The sequence below is a fragment of the Pelophylax lessonae genome, assembly GCF_965119305.1.
Source record: "Pelophylax lessonae genome assembly, chromosome: 13".
In the NCBI taxonomy this organism is placed as follows: Eukaryota; Metazoa; Chordata; class Amphibia; order Anura; family Ranidae; genus Pelophylax; species Pelophylax lessonae.
The window spans coordinates 177,631,584-177,645,738 of NC_138780.1; the positions used below are offsets into that span (position 1 = coordinate 177,631,584).

The window sequence follows — 14,155 nt, forward strand, 5'->3', positions numbered from 1 at the left end:
CTTAACATAAAAAAAAAATGCTTTTAGAACCACTTTAAGACTTTCTTTGCTTCTCTATGGAATGCAGGCAGATCCTGGCTGTTGGGAGGGACTGTACATACTGTAGCTGTTTGAAAACACCAGCTCACCCTGGGTAATGCCCGCATGTGGTGCAATCCAGTGAATGAATAGGGTGGGGCAATGACTGTCAAGCTAGGTTAGATGATGCTGGATGTTCTCCAGCCAGGAAATGAGGCAGGCTCTATCTGGCTTGCTGCAGCTTCTAATGCACATTGTGAGAAGCTCACAGTGTTCAGTGAAATCAGAGTAAGCCATTTCAGTTCAGGAGAGGAGCCGGTACAACAGACTGAAGGGGAGGCTGGCGTTCGACTTTAGGTTTTGCACAAATTGAACATCTTCTTACACAAAGTCAAGTTCAATATGCTTTATTCTTGTTGTATTGTTCATAATGTTTTTTTTAATAAGTAGTACAGGTTTGTGTCAGTATGATTTGTGTTTCAGAGATGTCACCAGAGCTGCTCCTGATTCTTATTTTACTTCCATCTTGCAGAGAGAAGACACCCATTATCAGAGAATAAAATCCGCAATTATATGTACCAGCTGTGCAAGTCCCTGGAACACATTCACAGGTAGGCTGGACTGCATTGAGTTTTCTTAGTTACGTAGAAGTCTGGATTGTACATCCGGGATGAGGTAGAGGAGCTGTACTTTGTGTCCTTTGGGATTCCTGCCAAAAAAAAAAAGCAATCTCAGACATTACTTGTTATATAACAACATAAGTAAGTAACCTGTTACCTGTGACTTTCCAGCCCCTTCCAGATGCCTCTTCTCTCTAGAGCAGGTATTTTGGTCCTGGATGGTATGGTGGTAAAACATTGCGACTTCAAGATTACTGTTTTTGTCCTTTAATGATACAGTTTAAAGTCTATATAGGGACAATCTACTGTATATCAGCCGATCTCAACCAGGGTTCATCCAGACGTTGCAAGGGTTGTGGCGCATTTATTTCCTATCTGATGGTGCCTGCATAGTTCTAGGTTCAACACCACCTGGCAGAGCCAAAATTCTTCCCACTGACCCCGAACGTAAGGGGCATTCTTTCCACGAACCCCCAATATAAGGAGGATTCTTCCCACTGGCCACCAATGTAAGGAGCATTCTTCTCACTGACTACCAATATAAGGAGAATTCTTTCCACTGCCCACCAGTGTATCCCACTGATCAACAATGTACGGAGCATTCTTCCCACTGATCACCAATGTAAAGAGCATTCTTCCCACTGATCACCAATGTAAAGAGCATTCTTCCCACTGACCACCAATGTAAAGAGCATTCTTCTCACTGATCACCAATCTAAGGGGCATTCTTCCCAATGACCTCAAATGTAAGGAGTATTCTTCCCAGTGACCCTGAATGTAAGGAGTATTCTTCCCACTTACCACCAATGTAAGGGGCATTCTTTCCATGGACCCCCAATGTAAGGAGCATTCTTCCCACTGACCTCCAATGTAAGGGGCATTCTTGCCAATGACCCCCAATGTAAGGAGAATTCTTCCCACTGACCACCAATTTTAAGGCCATTCTTCCCACTGACTGCTAATGTAAGGGACATTCTTCCCACTAACCACCAATGTAAGGGGCATTCTTGCCAATGACCCCCAATGTAAGGGACATTCTTCCCACTGACCACCAATGTAAGGGGCATTCTTCCCACTGATCACCAATGTTAGGGGCATTCTTCCCACTGACTTCTAATGTAAGGGACATTCTTCCCACTGACCACCAATGTAAGGAGCATTCTTCCCACTGACCACCAATGTAAGGAGCATTCTTCCCACTGATCACCAATGTAAGGAGCATTCTTCCCACTGACCACCAATGTAAGGAGCATTCTTCCCACTGATCACCAATGTAAGGAGCATTCTTCCCACTGACCACCAATGTAAGGAGCATTCTTCTCACTGATCACCAATGTAAGGGGCATTCTTCCCACTGACCACTAATATAAGGAATAGTCTTCCCACTGACCACCAATGTTAGGAGCATTATTGCCACTGACCCCCAATCTAAGGAGCATTCTTCCCACTGACCACCATTAATGTAATGGGTGCATTCTTCTCACTTACCACCAATGACTTAATTTTAGCAGGTTTCTCTGAGACCTGAAAATTAATTCAAGGGGTCCTTTGGGGTAAATGGTTAAAAATGCTGATCTATAGTATAAATAAAACATTCTTGCTGGTGTCATAACTGCAAAAAAAAAAAAAGGAATCATGCCATCTCTTCCCTGACAATTGTGCTATCTACCAGTGTCACACATACTTCATATTGAAAACATTGTACCATTCCATCTTATTACTATTTACTGTATTACATCATATTTGTTCTCTCACTGGCTAGTTTTATGACCCGTGTCAGTAATCCTTCTGCATTAAGTTGTATGTCTGTGTATGTAACAGAAACGGAATCTTTCATCGTGATGTCAAGCCAGAAAATATTCTAATAAAGGTGAGAAATGTAAATCTTTTTCAAATACGCTTTTTGTGGCCAAAGGTTTGTGGACACCCAACTATCACACCTACACTATATTACCAAAAGTATTGGGACGCCTGCCTTTACACACACATGAATTTTAATGGCATCCCAGTCTTAGTCCGTAGGGTTCAATATTGAGTTGGCCCACCCTTTGCAGCTATAACAGCTTCAACTCTTCTGGGAAGGCTGTCCACAAGGTTTAGGAGTGTGTCTATGGGAATGTTTGACCGTTCTTCCAGAATCCGCTCAAATTCATCCCAAAGGTGTTCTATCAGGTTGAGGTGAGGACTCTGTGCAGGCCAGTCAAGTTCCTCCACCCCAAACTCGCTCATCAATGTCTTTATGGACCTTGCTTTGTGCACTGATCCAAATCATTTGGTGGAGGAGGGGTTATGGTGTGGGGTTGTTTTTCAGGGGCAGGGCTTTGTGCACTGGTGCGCAGTCATGTTGGAACAGGAAGGGGCCATCCCCACTTTTTCCTACAAAGTTTTAGAACATGAAATTGTCCAAAATGTCTTGGTATACTGACGCCTCAAGAGTTCCCTTCACTGGAACTAAGGGGCTTAGCCCAACCCCTGAAATACAACCCCACACCATAATCCCCCCTCCACCAAATGATTTGGAGCAGTGCACAAAGCAAGGTCCATAAAGACATGGATGAGTGAGTTTAGGGGGGAGGAACTTGACTGGCCTGCACAGAGTCCTGACCTCAACCCGATAGAACACCTTTGGGATGAATTAAAGCGGAGATTGCGAGGCTATCTTCCTCACCTGAGGAAGGAGCACGCATGCTCCGAACGCGAGCACCCCCCTGCCACTATTGGATGTAAGCCTGGATACTGAACGCTGCCAGAAACACAGGAAGTGTCGGACTCCACCGGTACAGCCAGGACCACGGCCGCCACAGTGTACTTCCCTAACATCCCTACAGTGTTGCAGATGAACCATCACCATTTGCTGATCAACTATTTCCTCTGTGTGAGTTACTACATTGTTTTTAAGTAATAAATAACCCCTTTTAATCTACACTAAGGTGGCGCTGCTTTTCTTCTCCTACCCCCCTTCCTAGATAAGTTGAAGCTGTTATAGCTGCAAAGGGTGGGCCAACTAAATATTGAACCCTACGTAATCTAGTGAATATGAGCTTGTTTCACATCCCATTCCAAAACCATGGCCATTGATATGGAGTGCCCCTTCCATCCCTTTGCTTCCACTTTTCTACAAAGGCTTTCCAGTAGATTTTGGAGTGTGGTTTTGGCTCACAATCTGCACTCCAGTTCATCTTAATAAGACTGAGGTCAGGGCCCTTTGTAGGCAACTCAGGTTCTCCACATCAAACTTATGTCTTTATGAAGCTGGCCTTGCACACAGGGGCATAGTCATAATGGAACAGAAATGGTCCTCTCCCAACTGTTATCACAAGGGTGGAAGAGCACAATTGTCTAAAATGTCTTTGTAAGGTAGTCTCTACACATATATAATGTATGTAGTATTAACAGTGCCCTTCACTGGAAACATTTGAATCCACTCATTTGAAGGGGTATCCACACACATTTGGCCACATAATGTATATGTAGAGACCACCTATTTATCTATTGCTGGAATGGAATGCCGACCCTTGCCCATTGTATGCTTCTTAAAGCTAAACCCTACCTTTTGTACCAAGCTGGCCCAAACAAACTATGTCTCTCACTAACGTAAGGCCGCTGGATCTGTGGTATAAATTGTATGTAGCTGCGGCCACATACAGCATACCTACCACACTGTTTTTCTGGGTTCAACCGAGACCTTCCTGTCTCATACCCGAAACACAATAGACTCTATCTGACGCTCAGCCATTCAGAGTAGGCGATGTATTCTAGCAATGAATACAAAGCTTCCTCTGATTAGTTGAGTCATAGAGGCAGGCTGATCATGTCACAACCTCTAACTTAGCCAATCAGAAGAAGCTTTTAATTAATTGCTAGTATACATCACTGTCTATGAAAGGCTGAGCGCCAATCAGATAGACTCTACTGTGTTCCGGTGTAACGTTAAAAAACCCCCACCTCGTGAAAATTCCCTACCCTCGTCCCTTCCTGTGCACATACGTCATGGAACAGCTAAGCAGCTTACCACTGCGCATGCTCATAGCTGCAGAGGGTAGGGAATTTTCACGGGGTAGTGTTTTGTAACGTTACACCGCATCAGCTGTTGCCGTGGGTACATTAAATCATCTCCTCTCCTACCCCTGTGACTTCCCTGATCTCGGCTCCTAAATGTAAAAGCGACGGCGGGTCTATGAAAATATAAATCATGGAGATCTCGGCTCCGTGAGTTGTATTTTCATAAACCCGCCGCCGCTTTTACATTTAGGAGTCGAGATCAGGGGTTGGAGCGGAGATGATTTAATGTACCCGCGGCAACAGCTGATGCGGTGTAACGTTAAAAAACACCACCCCGTGAAAATTTCCTACCCTCCGGAGCTGTGAGCATGCGCAGTGGTAAGCTGCTCAGCTGTTCAATGACGTAGGTGTACAGGAAGTGACGAGGGTAGGGAATTTTCACGGGTAGGGTTTTTTCACGGAACACCAGGAATGAGTCAGGAAGTCTGGGGTCGCACCTGGAACACAGTGCGGTATGCTGTATGTTGCCTCAGCTACCATACAGTTTATACTGCGCATCCAGCGGCCTCTCATGTCAGTGAGGGACATCGTTCGTTTGGTCAAGCATGGCCCAAACAAACTATGCAAAGTGTAACAAAAGCTGGAGTTTAGCTTTAAATATATTTTCTTGATGCTATTTATTTGTGAAGTCACTGAGTAAGGTCACTAACCCCAATCCTTGGTATAAAGAAATCCAATTGAGGGATTTACAAACCCATAAATGCAATAATCAACAGCAAGGACAGCAAGCATATAACTATGTTAAAAATGAGGGCGTCAACTGTGCAATTTGTCGAAGACAGCAATTCTGAGGACTTATCTGCAGAAAGAAGAACTCTGTGGGGTCTAGCAATGCAACAGTTAACCACTTTACCACCGGAGGATTTGGCTGTCTTACATCTGGGCCACTTTTTGCGATTCGGCACTGTGCGACTTTAACTGACAATTGCGCGGTCGTGCGACGCCGTACCCAAATGAAATTGACGTCCTTTTTTTCCCCACAAACAGAGCTTTCTTTTGGTGGTATTTGATCACCTGTGCGATTTTTACTTTTTGCGCTATAAATAAAAAAAGAGCATACATTTTGAAAAAATAACAATATTTTTCACATTTTTTATATGAAATTCCCCCCAAAAAAATGTAAAAATCAACATTTTTTTAAATTTTTGGCCAATTTGTTTTCTGCTACCTATGTTAGGTAAAAAAAAATCGCAATAAGCGTATTTTGATTGGTTTGCGCAAAAGTTATTGCGTTTACTAACTAAGGGAAAGATTTATGTCATTTTTGGTGTTTTTTTTTTTTTTTAACGAGTAATGGCGGCGATCTGCGTTTTTTTTTTTTTTTTTTGCGGGACTGCGACATTGCGGTGGACAGATCGGACCCCTGACTGACATTTTTGACACTTTTGGGGGTACCAGTGACATTACTGCAGTAATCAGTGCTATAAATATGCAGTTACTGTAAAAATGACACTGGCAGTGAAGGGGTTAATTTTATTGGAGAGGGAGGGGTTAATGTATGCCTGGTGCTTACTAATGTGTGTGGGGGGAGGTGACTGTGTGACACAAGGACAGATCGAGGGTTCAGCTATGCTGAACCCTGCAATCTGACCCTGCCTGTCACTTGTAAACACAAGCGGGCGGATCTCCACACTCGATTCCCCGATGATCGGGGAAGAGCAGCGGCGATTGCCGCTGCTCCTCCCCTGGCCCAACTCCCGCTGTGACTGAATACAGCGGGAGCGAGCCTCCAGCGGCGCGCGCGCCGCCTAGAGGGGGGAGGGTCTGCCGACAAGACCTACAAGAGCCACTTTGCTGCAGTAGAGCTCTAGTGAGCAGCGGCAAAGTGGTTAAAGCCTAAGTGCAGCCAAAATAAAAAAAAAAAAAAAATCAACATAGGGGACTTAAAGTGGTTGTAAACACCAGTTATGAAATTTGAACTGAGTACATATATATGCAGTGTGTACTTATCTCTCTCCAAAGCTCTGAGTGTCGTTTCTCTCTTGTGCTACTTCCTCTGTAATCAGCATGAGTCACTTCTGAGAAGTTTTGGGGACACATGAGATAAAATTTGTGTTGGGGAGGGAGATCAGCACACAGCTTGTCTATTCAGAATACAGTTCTGCATGATCCTATGTGGAGGGGGAGGGGGTGTCTCTTTCCTCCAATCAGCTCTCACACTGCGTACATGAGCTCTAACTGCAGCTCTCCACCCCCTGTACTTCTCAGAGATGCATTTTATCACAAATCTGCACTTTTGAAGGGTTGTAGACAAGAGAAGACTGCAGATAATCAAGTAACACTTATGTTGGAGGATTGTTTCCTCTCTATGTATCATCTGAGGCTATTCACTTCACTGGGTATATGTGAGGGTTTACAACCATTTTAACTTACAGTTAGATGTTTCTCTTGTGTTCATTCCACTGCTGTTAGTAGTAGTTCTCTTCTGTCCATTCTACAACTTCTATGATTGGAACCTGATCTATGAATGGAGGGGGCAAAGCTATCATTCATCCGCCTCTTAGATCCTGTTACATTCATAGATGCTGTAGTATGGCTTCTTTGAATGGGGGAAATGGGCGGAGAGGGCAAGCGCAGTCAGGATCTCTTGATGGCCTTTAGGCCGACCATAGATGGTTCTAATCTTGGCTTGCTCAGCAGGAATCGGCCAAGATTCGAACCGTGTGTGGGCAGGCTGAATGTACCAATGTACCTATGGCAGGCATAGCCAGGATCTCTTGATGAAAGCCTGTGGCAGCCCTTTAGGCCGGCCATAGATGGTTCTAATCTTGGCCGGTTCAGCGGGAATCGGTCAAGATTCGAACCGTGTGTGGACAGGCTGAATGTACCAAGTTGATCGATCTATCAACTTGGGTACAACCAGTCTGCTGGATTCACATGTGATTATCGCTAGCAGCTGCTATAATCACTGTCTTCTGCTGGTGGGGACGGCTTTCTCCGCCCGACCCCGCAGGGAGCAGACAATTGCTTGGCAGGAGGGATTCCCCTGTCAGCACTGTCTGTGTTGATGGTGAAATCGTGATGGGGGGCAGTACACAGAGGGGAATTACTACTAACAGTTGAGGAATCAACACAAGGGACACATCCTACTGGCTGTAAATTATGTTCCTTGTACTGATTTTTCTGTTTTGGATTTATTTGCACTTGGACAAGCCAGATGGGACATTTCTTCTAGATGAGAGTTGGCAACTAAAAAATGTTTTATGTTATCATCTACTAAGCTAACTATTCTTCTTTATCAAATATCTCTGTGCTGATCTAGCACGATGTCCTAAAACTTGCTGACTTTGGCTCGTGCCGCAGTGTCTTCTCAAAACAGCCGTACACAGAATACATATCAACACGCTGGTATCGGGCACCCGAATGTCTATTGACTGATGGATATTATACCTACAAAATGGACATCTGGAGTGTAGGCTGTGTCTTCTTTGAGATCTGCAGGTAAGACCAAACCTTATAGTTGTATTTGCTTTTGTTAGGGTAGTACAAAGTAAATTGGGTTTCAGATGTGCATGTTGTATTTTATTGGCCATGAGGACCTTTTATTAACAAAAAATACACAGTTATGATATGTTTATGGTTTGTGTTAAAAAACACATGGACACATCATATGTACACTATATGGCCAAAAGTCTGCGGAAAACTGACCACCACAGCAAGAGGTGCTGGTTGAATATCCTTATTCCCAATCCATGGTCAATAATCTGGATTTGCCCATCGCCTTTGCAGCTATATCTCCCTCTTAGATTGTAAGCTCTAACGAGCAGGGCCCTCTGATTCCTACTGTATTAAAGTGTATTGTATTTGTACTGTCTACCCTCAAGTTGGAAAGCACTGTGTAAACTGTCGGCGCTATATAGATCCTAAATAATAATAACAGCCTCCACTCTCTTGGGAAAACATTACACAAGTGTCTGTGGGAATTTGCGCCCATTTGTGAGGTCAGATACTGGTGCTGGATAAGAAGACGGGGCTCACCACCAGTGTTCCAATTCATCCCAAAGCAGGGGTGTAACTATAGGGGTCACAATCCTGACTCTAACCCATGTTCCAGTGGGCCTGTGTGGCTCCCCTGTACATGGGTGGAGAGGGGACGACATATAGGGGAACCGATGCCCACCATGTTCCTCCTGCAGCCACCGAAAGCTTGCTTCTCCCTCCCACAGGCATTAAGCATTTGCAGGAGGATAATGGAGGGCATCAGTTTCTCTATATGCTGCCCCCACCACCCCTACTATCCAGGCTCCTGCTGCCCCTGGGCCCCTGTGTGCTCTCCTTGTTCCCACGTTCACCGTCTGCTGCAGGGGATGTGTCAGAATAAAAAGCGGGGAAGGGGCTGATTTGCATTTTAATGAGTGAAAGAAGTATCAATCAGCAAGATTTCTGGCTTCCAGGCGTCTTCCATACAGGTAACGAGCTGAGATTAGGAGCACTCTCTTAAAGGGAGTGCTCCTAATCTCAGTTTGTTACATGTATAAAAGACACCTGTCCACAGCAGAAATCAATCAATCAGATTCCAATCTCTCCACCATTTTTTTTTTTTTTAAAGCCCGTGGTGTGTGAACACACTCAAAAGACTTACACCAGGTGCATAAAAAGTGCACACACGCAAACGTGAGAAACACAAAAACTGCACTGGGTGTGCGAAATGGTCTGGCCTCCGAAGAGGTTGGACCCTGACCTTGATCCCCCGGGGCGCAAGACTCCTGACAGGGACTGAGGTACTTCCAAATGGTTTGCCTGGCCGAAACCTGGCAAACCTCGTTCTCTAGGGGGACTTCCAAAACAGCCCACCCCAAGTACTAGGTGGGGCTCCCCTGAAGGGAGACCCCATGAGAGAGGGCGAACTAAGCCAGAAGGCCATGTCCACCCCCTGCCAAGACGTTCAAGGTAGGCCCGAAGACATCTCTCCGCCATAGGCAAGACCAAAGAGCTGTCCAAGGATGTCAGGGACAAGATTGTAGACCTACACAAAGCTGGAATGGCTACAAGATCATCGCCAAGCAGCTTGGTGAGAGGGTGACAAAAGTTGGTGCGATTTTTCACAAATGGAAGAAATACAAAATAACTGTCATTCTCCCTCAGTCTGGGGCTCCATGAAAGATGTCACCTCGTTGAGTTTCAATGATCATGAGAACGGTGAGGAATCAGCCCAGAACTACACGGGAGAATATTGTCAATGATCTCAAGGCAGCTGGGACCATAGTCACCAAGAAAACAATTGGTAACACTACACCGTGAAGGACTAAAATCCTGCAATGCCCGCAAGATCCCCCTGCTCAAGAAAGCACATGTACAGGCTAATGTATTAGCTGTATTAATGTATTAGCTGAAGTTTGCTAATGAACATCTGAATGATTCAGAGGAGAACTGGGTGAAAGTGTTGTGGTCAGATGAGACCGAAATCGAGCTCTTTGGCATCAACTCACTGTGTTTGGAGGAGGAGGAATGCTGCCTATGACCCCAAGAACACCATCCCCACCATCAAACACGGAGGTGGAAACATTATGCTTTGGGGGTGTTTTTCTGTTAAGGGGGCAAGGCAACTTTACTGCATCAAAGGGACCATAGACATGTACCCTAAAATCTTGGCTGAGAACCTCCTTCCCTTAGATGTGCTGACTGCATTAGCTTTCTTTTTTCTTCTCACCTAAAGAACCTTTTTAGCAAATACAGAAAACACCTGTTGATCTTACCGGAAATTCTGTGTCATTGTCGCTTTCTCTGAGCTTTACAGCAAAGAATAATTTATTTTCTGGCTATCCTCTCTAAACTACCAATTGCCCTGCCACACCCATGTAACGGAGATGTTTGTAGTCTATATCAAGAGAGCAGCTTAGGGTGACAACCATGGCTCCCTCCTTAGATACAGTGAAGTGACATAGCAAGACAGTGACAGAAAGTGATTTATTTGCAGGATCACTAAATGAAAATAAAGCAAAAGTTTGATAAAAAGAAAACAAATGCAGCCACCACACCAAGGACTAGCAATCTGCAATATAACATTTTTGATTTAGGTTGAAATATACTTTATAATGATTGTTAAGGATCTGTTTCTATTTTTTTTTAATAAATATGTTATACATACCTGCTCTGTGCAGGTGGTTTTGCACAGTGCAGCTCTGATCTTCCTCTTCTCGGGTCCCCCCCTGCTGAGTGCCACCATAGCAAGTTGCTATGAGGGCACTCGTGCAAGTTCATTCCTGATCCCTGATTCCTGCTCTGTCCATAGATATACAGAGCGTGGCTCGGCCCTGTCCCTGGCTCCCTCCTCACTGGCTCGGATTTTCAGCAGGGGGAGCCAACAATGTCTCTGAGCCAATGAGGAGGGAGAGAAGCTTTGTTCTTGTGCACATTGCTGGATCCAGTATGGGCTCAGGTAAGTATGGGGGGGGGGAGGGAGCTGCATGCAAAAGGTTTTTTATCTTAACCTCTTAGCGCCAGCGGTTCCCAACGCTTTAAGAGGTTTAAGATGCAGTGAGGTCGGGCGCAGCATAAGACCACCTGAGCACCATGATTGGCTTTTATGACGATCACGTGGTCTGAAAACGCATTGCGATCGGAAGCTATCGATTAGGGAACGGTGACGCGTGCAGCGCATGTGCTCTCAGCACAGGTGTATTCCCAGCAGTTAATACAAATATGAGGCGGCATATTTGCGTACGGCTGGTGCCAAGGGGTAAAGAGAATTCTTTAAAGAGGTTGTAAACCCCAATTTTTTTTTTCAACCTGCAAGAGAAACACATAATGAGCTAGTATGCATCGCATACTAGCTCATTATGGAATACTTACCTCAGAACGAGCCCCCGCCGTGCCGCCCACTTACCTGTATGATGGGCGACATGTTCAGTCGCCCATCTTCCGGGATCGCGGCATCCGGCCATCTGATTGGCCGGAGCCGCGGTGATGTCACTCCCGCCCACGCGCGCGGGAGCTGACGGATATGGCATGGGGCTATGAAGGAACGGCACCAGCGGCCGTTCCTTCAGAGCGCATGCGCTAGTGACGTCACTGGCTGCATGTAAGGTAAATGTTTAGGAGATATTTACAGTACCTATAGGTAAGCCTTATCATAGGCTTACCTATAGGTACAACTTGCAGAGGAGGGTTTACTTCCTCTTTAAGTAAAAAACCTTCTGCCTTTAAAACTACTTTAACTTCTTACACAGTTTGGCCACTTGAGGGCACTATTCTATCAGAGCTTGTCACTATCTAGTGGCCCAGAAGCAGAGAATTGATTTTATGTCCACTATGCCTACATTTAGTTTATTCTTTCTGCAATATACAGTGACAGTTACCTCCCTCTACGTCCTGAGAAACCTGTCACAAGTAATAATTCTTAGAGCTTAGACGATAAAAAATATAAAATGTATATTGTAGTGAAGGCAGGTGGAGTGTTCTCAAGCCAAGGATACTCCTAACTTTCCTTAAGATGGTAGTAAACAATGTAACAATATGAGAGATCTGGGCTCACCAGTCCGTTATTGCTAAGAGACCAATAAAAAAAAAATCAGTGTTACAAAGTAGTTGATACAGAATTTTCTCCCAGAGAATCCTCGTAGAAACACCAATGCATGAATCAAGAGAACAGGATCCTTGCACAGAGAACGATGTCTCTGGATACTCTGTATAGACTTAGTTCACTTATGGGAGGTTGCAGAGCTGGTCTAATGGGATTGCAGTAATAATCCTTGGGAATGTGAAGGTAAGTAAATCCATCCATTGCTGGTTATATGAGAGACTGCATCCACATTTACATGTAGCAAGTGAGTTTGCGGTTTGTCCGGGTGAAAGTTGGGTGCAAAGTAGCACAGTGGCTAAGTGGTAAGCATTTTTGCCTAGCAGCACTGGCATTGGTTCGAATCCCAACCATGGCACTATCTGCCTGGAGTTTGAATCCCAACCATGGCACTACCTGCCTGGAGTTTGAATCCCAAATCTGCCTGGAGTTTGAATCCCAACCATGGCACTACCTGCCTGGAGTTTGAATCCCAAATCTGCCTGGAGTTTGAACCCCAACCATGGCACTACCTGCCTGGAGTTTGAACCCCAACCATGGCACTACCTGCCTGGAGTTTGAATCCCAACCATGGCACTACCTGCCTAGAGTTTGAATCCCAACCATGGCACTACCTGTCTGGAATTTGAATCCCAAACATGGCACTACCTGCCTGGAGTTTGAATCCCAACCATGGCACTACCTGTCTGGAATTTGAATCCCAACCATGGCACTACCTGCCTGGAGTTTGAATCCCAAATCTGCCTGGAGTTTGAATCCCAAACATGGCACTACCTGCCTGGAGTTTGAATCCCAACCATGGCACTACCTGCCTGGAGTTTGAATCCCAAATCTGCCTGGAGTTTGAACCCCAACCATGGCACTACCTGCCTGGAGTTTGAATCCCAACCATGGCACTACCTGCCTGAAGTTTGAATCCCAACCATGGCAATAGCTGTCTGGAGTTTGAATTAGTGATCGACCAAAATAATTTTTTATTGCCGATACCGATATTGATATTTTGGCCATTGCATATCGGATACCGATATTGGCCGATATATTTTTTTTTGTAACAGGTACTTTTGTGGAGGGATCTGGGGGTCTAAAAGACCCCAAACCCCTCCTCTGCACTTAAAAGCATTCAAAATGCCAAGTTTGGCTGTTTTGAATGCTTGTAAGTTTTTTGAATTTGGCGTCATGACATCACTTCCGAGTTTTTACATGGAGACCCGATCAGAACCGAATGTGGCTTTGATCGGGTCTTCGACAGCCGTGCAGGCTGGTTGCCCGGGTCTCCCGGTGGGACGGGAGACCCGGGCGTCCCCTCCCGCTCCTTGTAATGACAGCCGAGCGGCTTCTCAGCCGAATTGGTTGTCGTTACAAGACAGCACTTTCCAGAAATATCGGCAATATCGGTCAGCTTGGTGGCCGATTCCGATATATCGGGGAAAGGTCAGATCGTCCATCGATATATCGGCTTTGCTGATAATCGGTCGATCCTTAGTTTGAATCCCAACCACGGCACTAACTGCCTGGAGTTTGAATCCTAACCATGGCACTACCTGCCTGGAGTTTGAATCCTAACCATGGTGCTACCTGCCAGGAGTTTGAATCCTAACCATGGCACTACCTGCCTAGGGTTTGCATCATCTCCCTGTGCCTGCGAGTGTTTCCTCCGAGTATTCTGGTTTCCTCCCACACTCCCAAGACATGCTGGTAGGTTAATTGGCTCCTGTCTAAATTGGCCCTAGTCTTGGTATGTATAAATGTGAACTAGGGACCTCAGATTGTAAGCTCCTTGAGGGCAGGAACTAATGTGAATGTACAGTATATATGTAAAGTGCTGTGTAAATTGATGGCACTATATATAAGTACCTGTAATAATTAAAAAAAAAAAAAAAATGAAGAGTCAGCTGTCAATCAAAATCTGCATATTCTGCATCAGCGTGCTGCTCTC

The 14,155-nt window shown here is 45.2% G+C and overlaps 1 protein-coding gene across 3 annotated transcripts in view; it reads left to right on the forward strand.

Moving 5' to 3' along the window:
• MOK (MOK protein kinase) overlaps positions 1 to 14,155 on the forward strand; it is a 64,614-nt gene that overhangs the window by 20,833 nt on the left and 29,626 nt on the right. For all 3 annotated transcript variants that reach the window (XM_082242680.1, XM_082242681.1, XM_082242682.1), the window contains exons 5-7: positions 551 to 629; positions 2,460 to 2,508; positions 7,963 to 8,141. In XM_082242680.1, the coding sequence (XP_082098806.1) occupies positions 551 to 629; positions 2,460 to 2,508; positions 7,963 to 8,141 (307 nt within the window). The remainder of the gene's footprint in view (positions 1 to 550; positions 630 to 2,459; positions 2,509 to 7,962; positions 8,142 to 14,155) is intronic.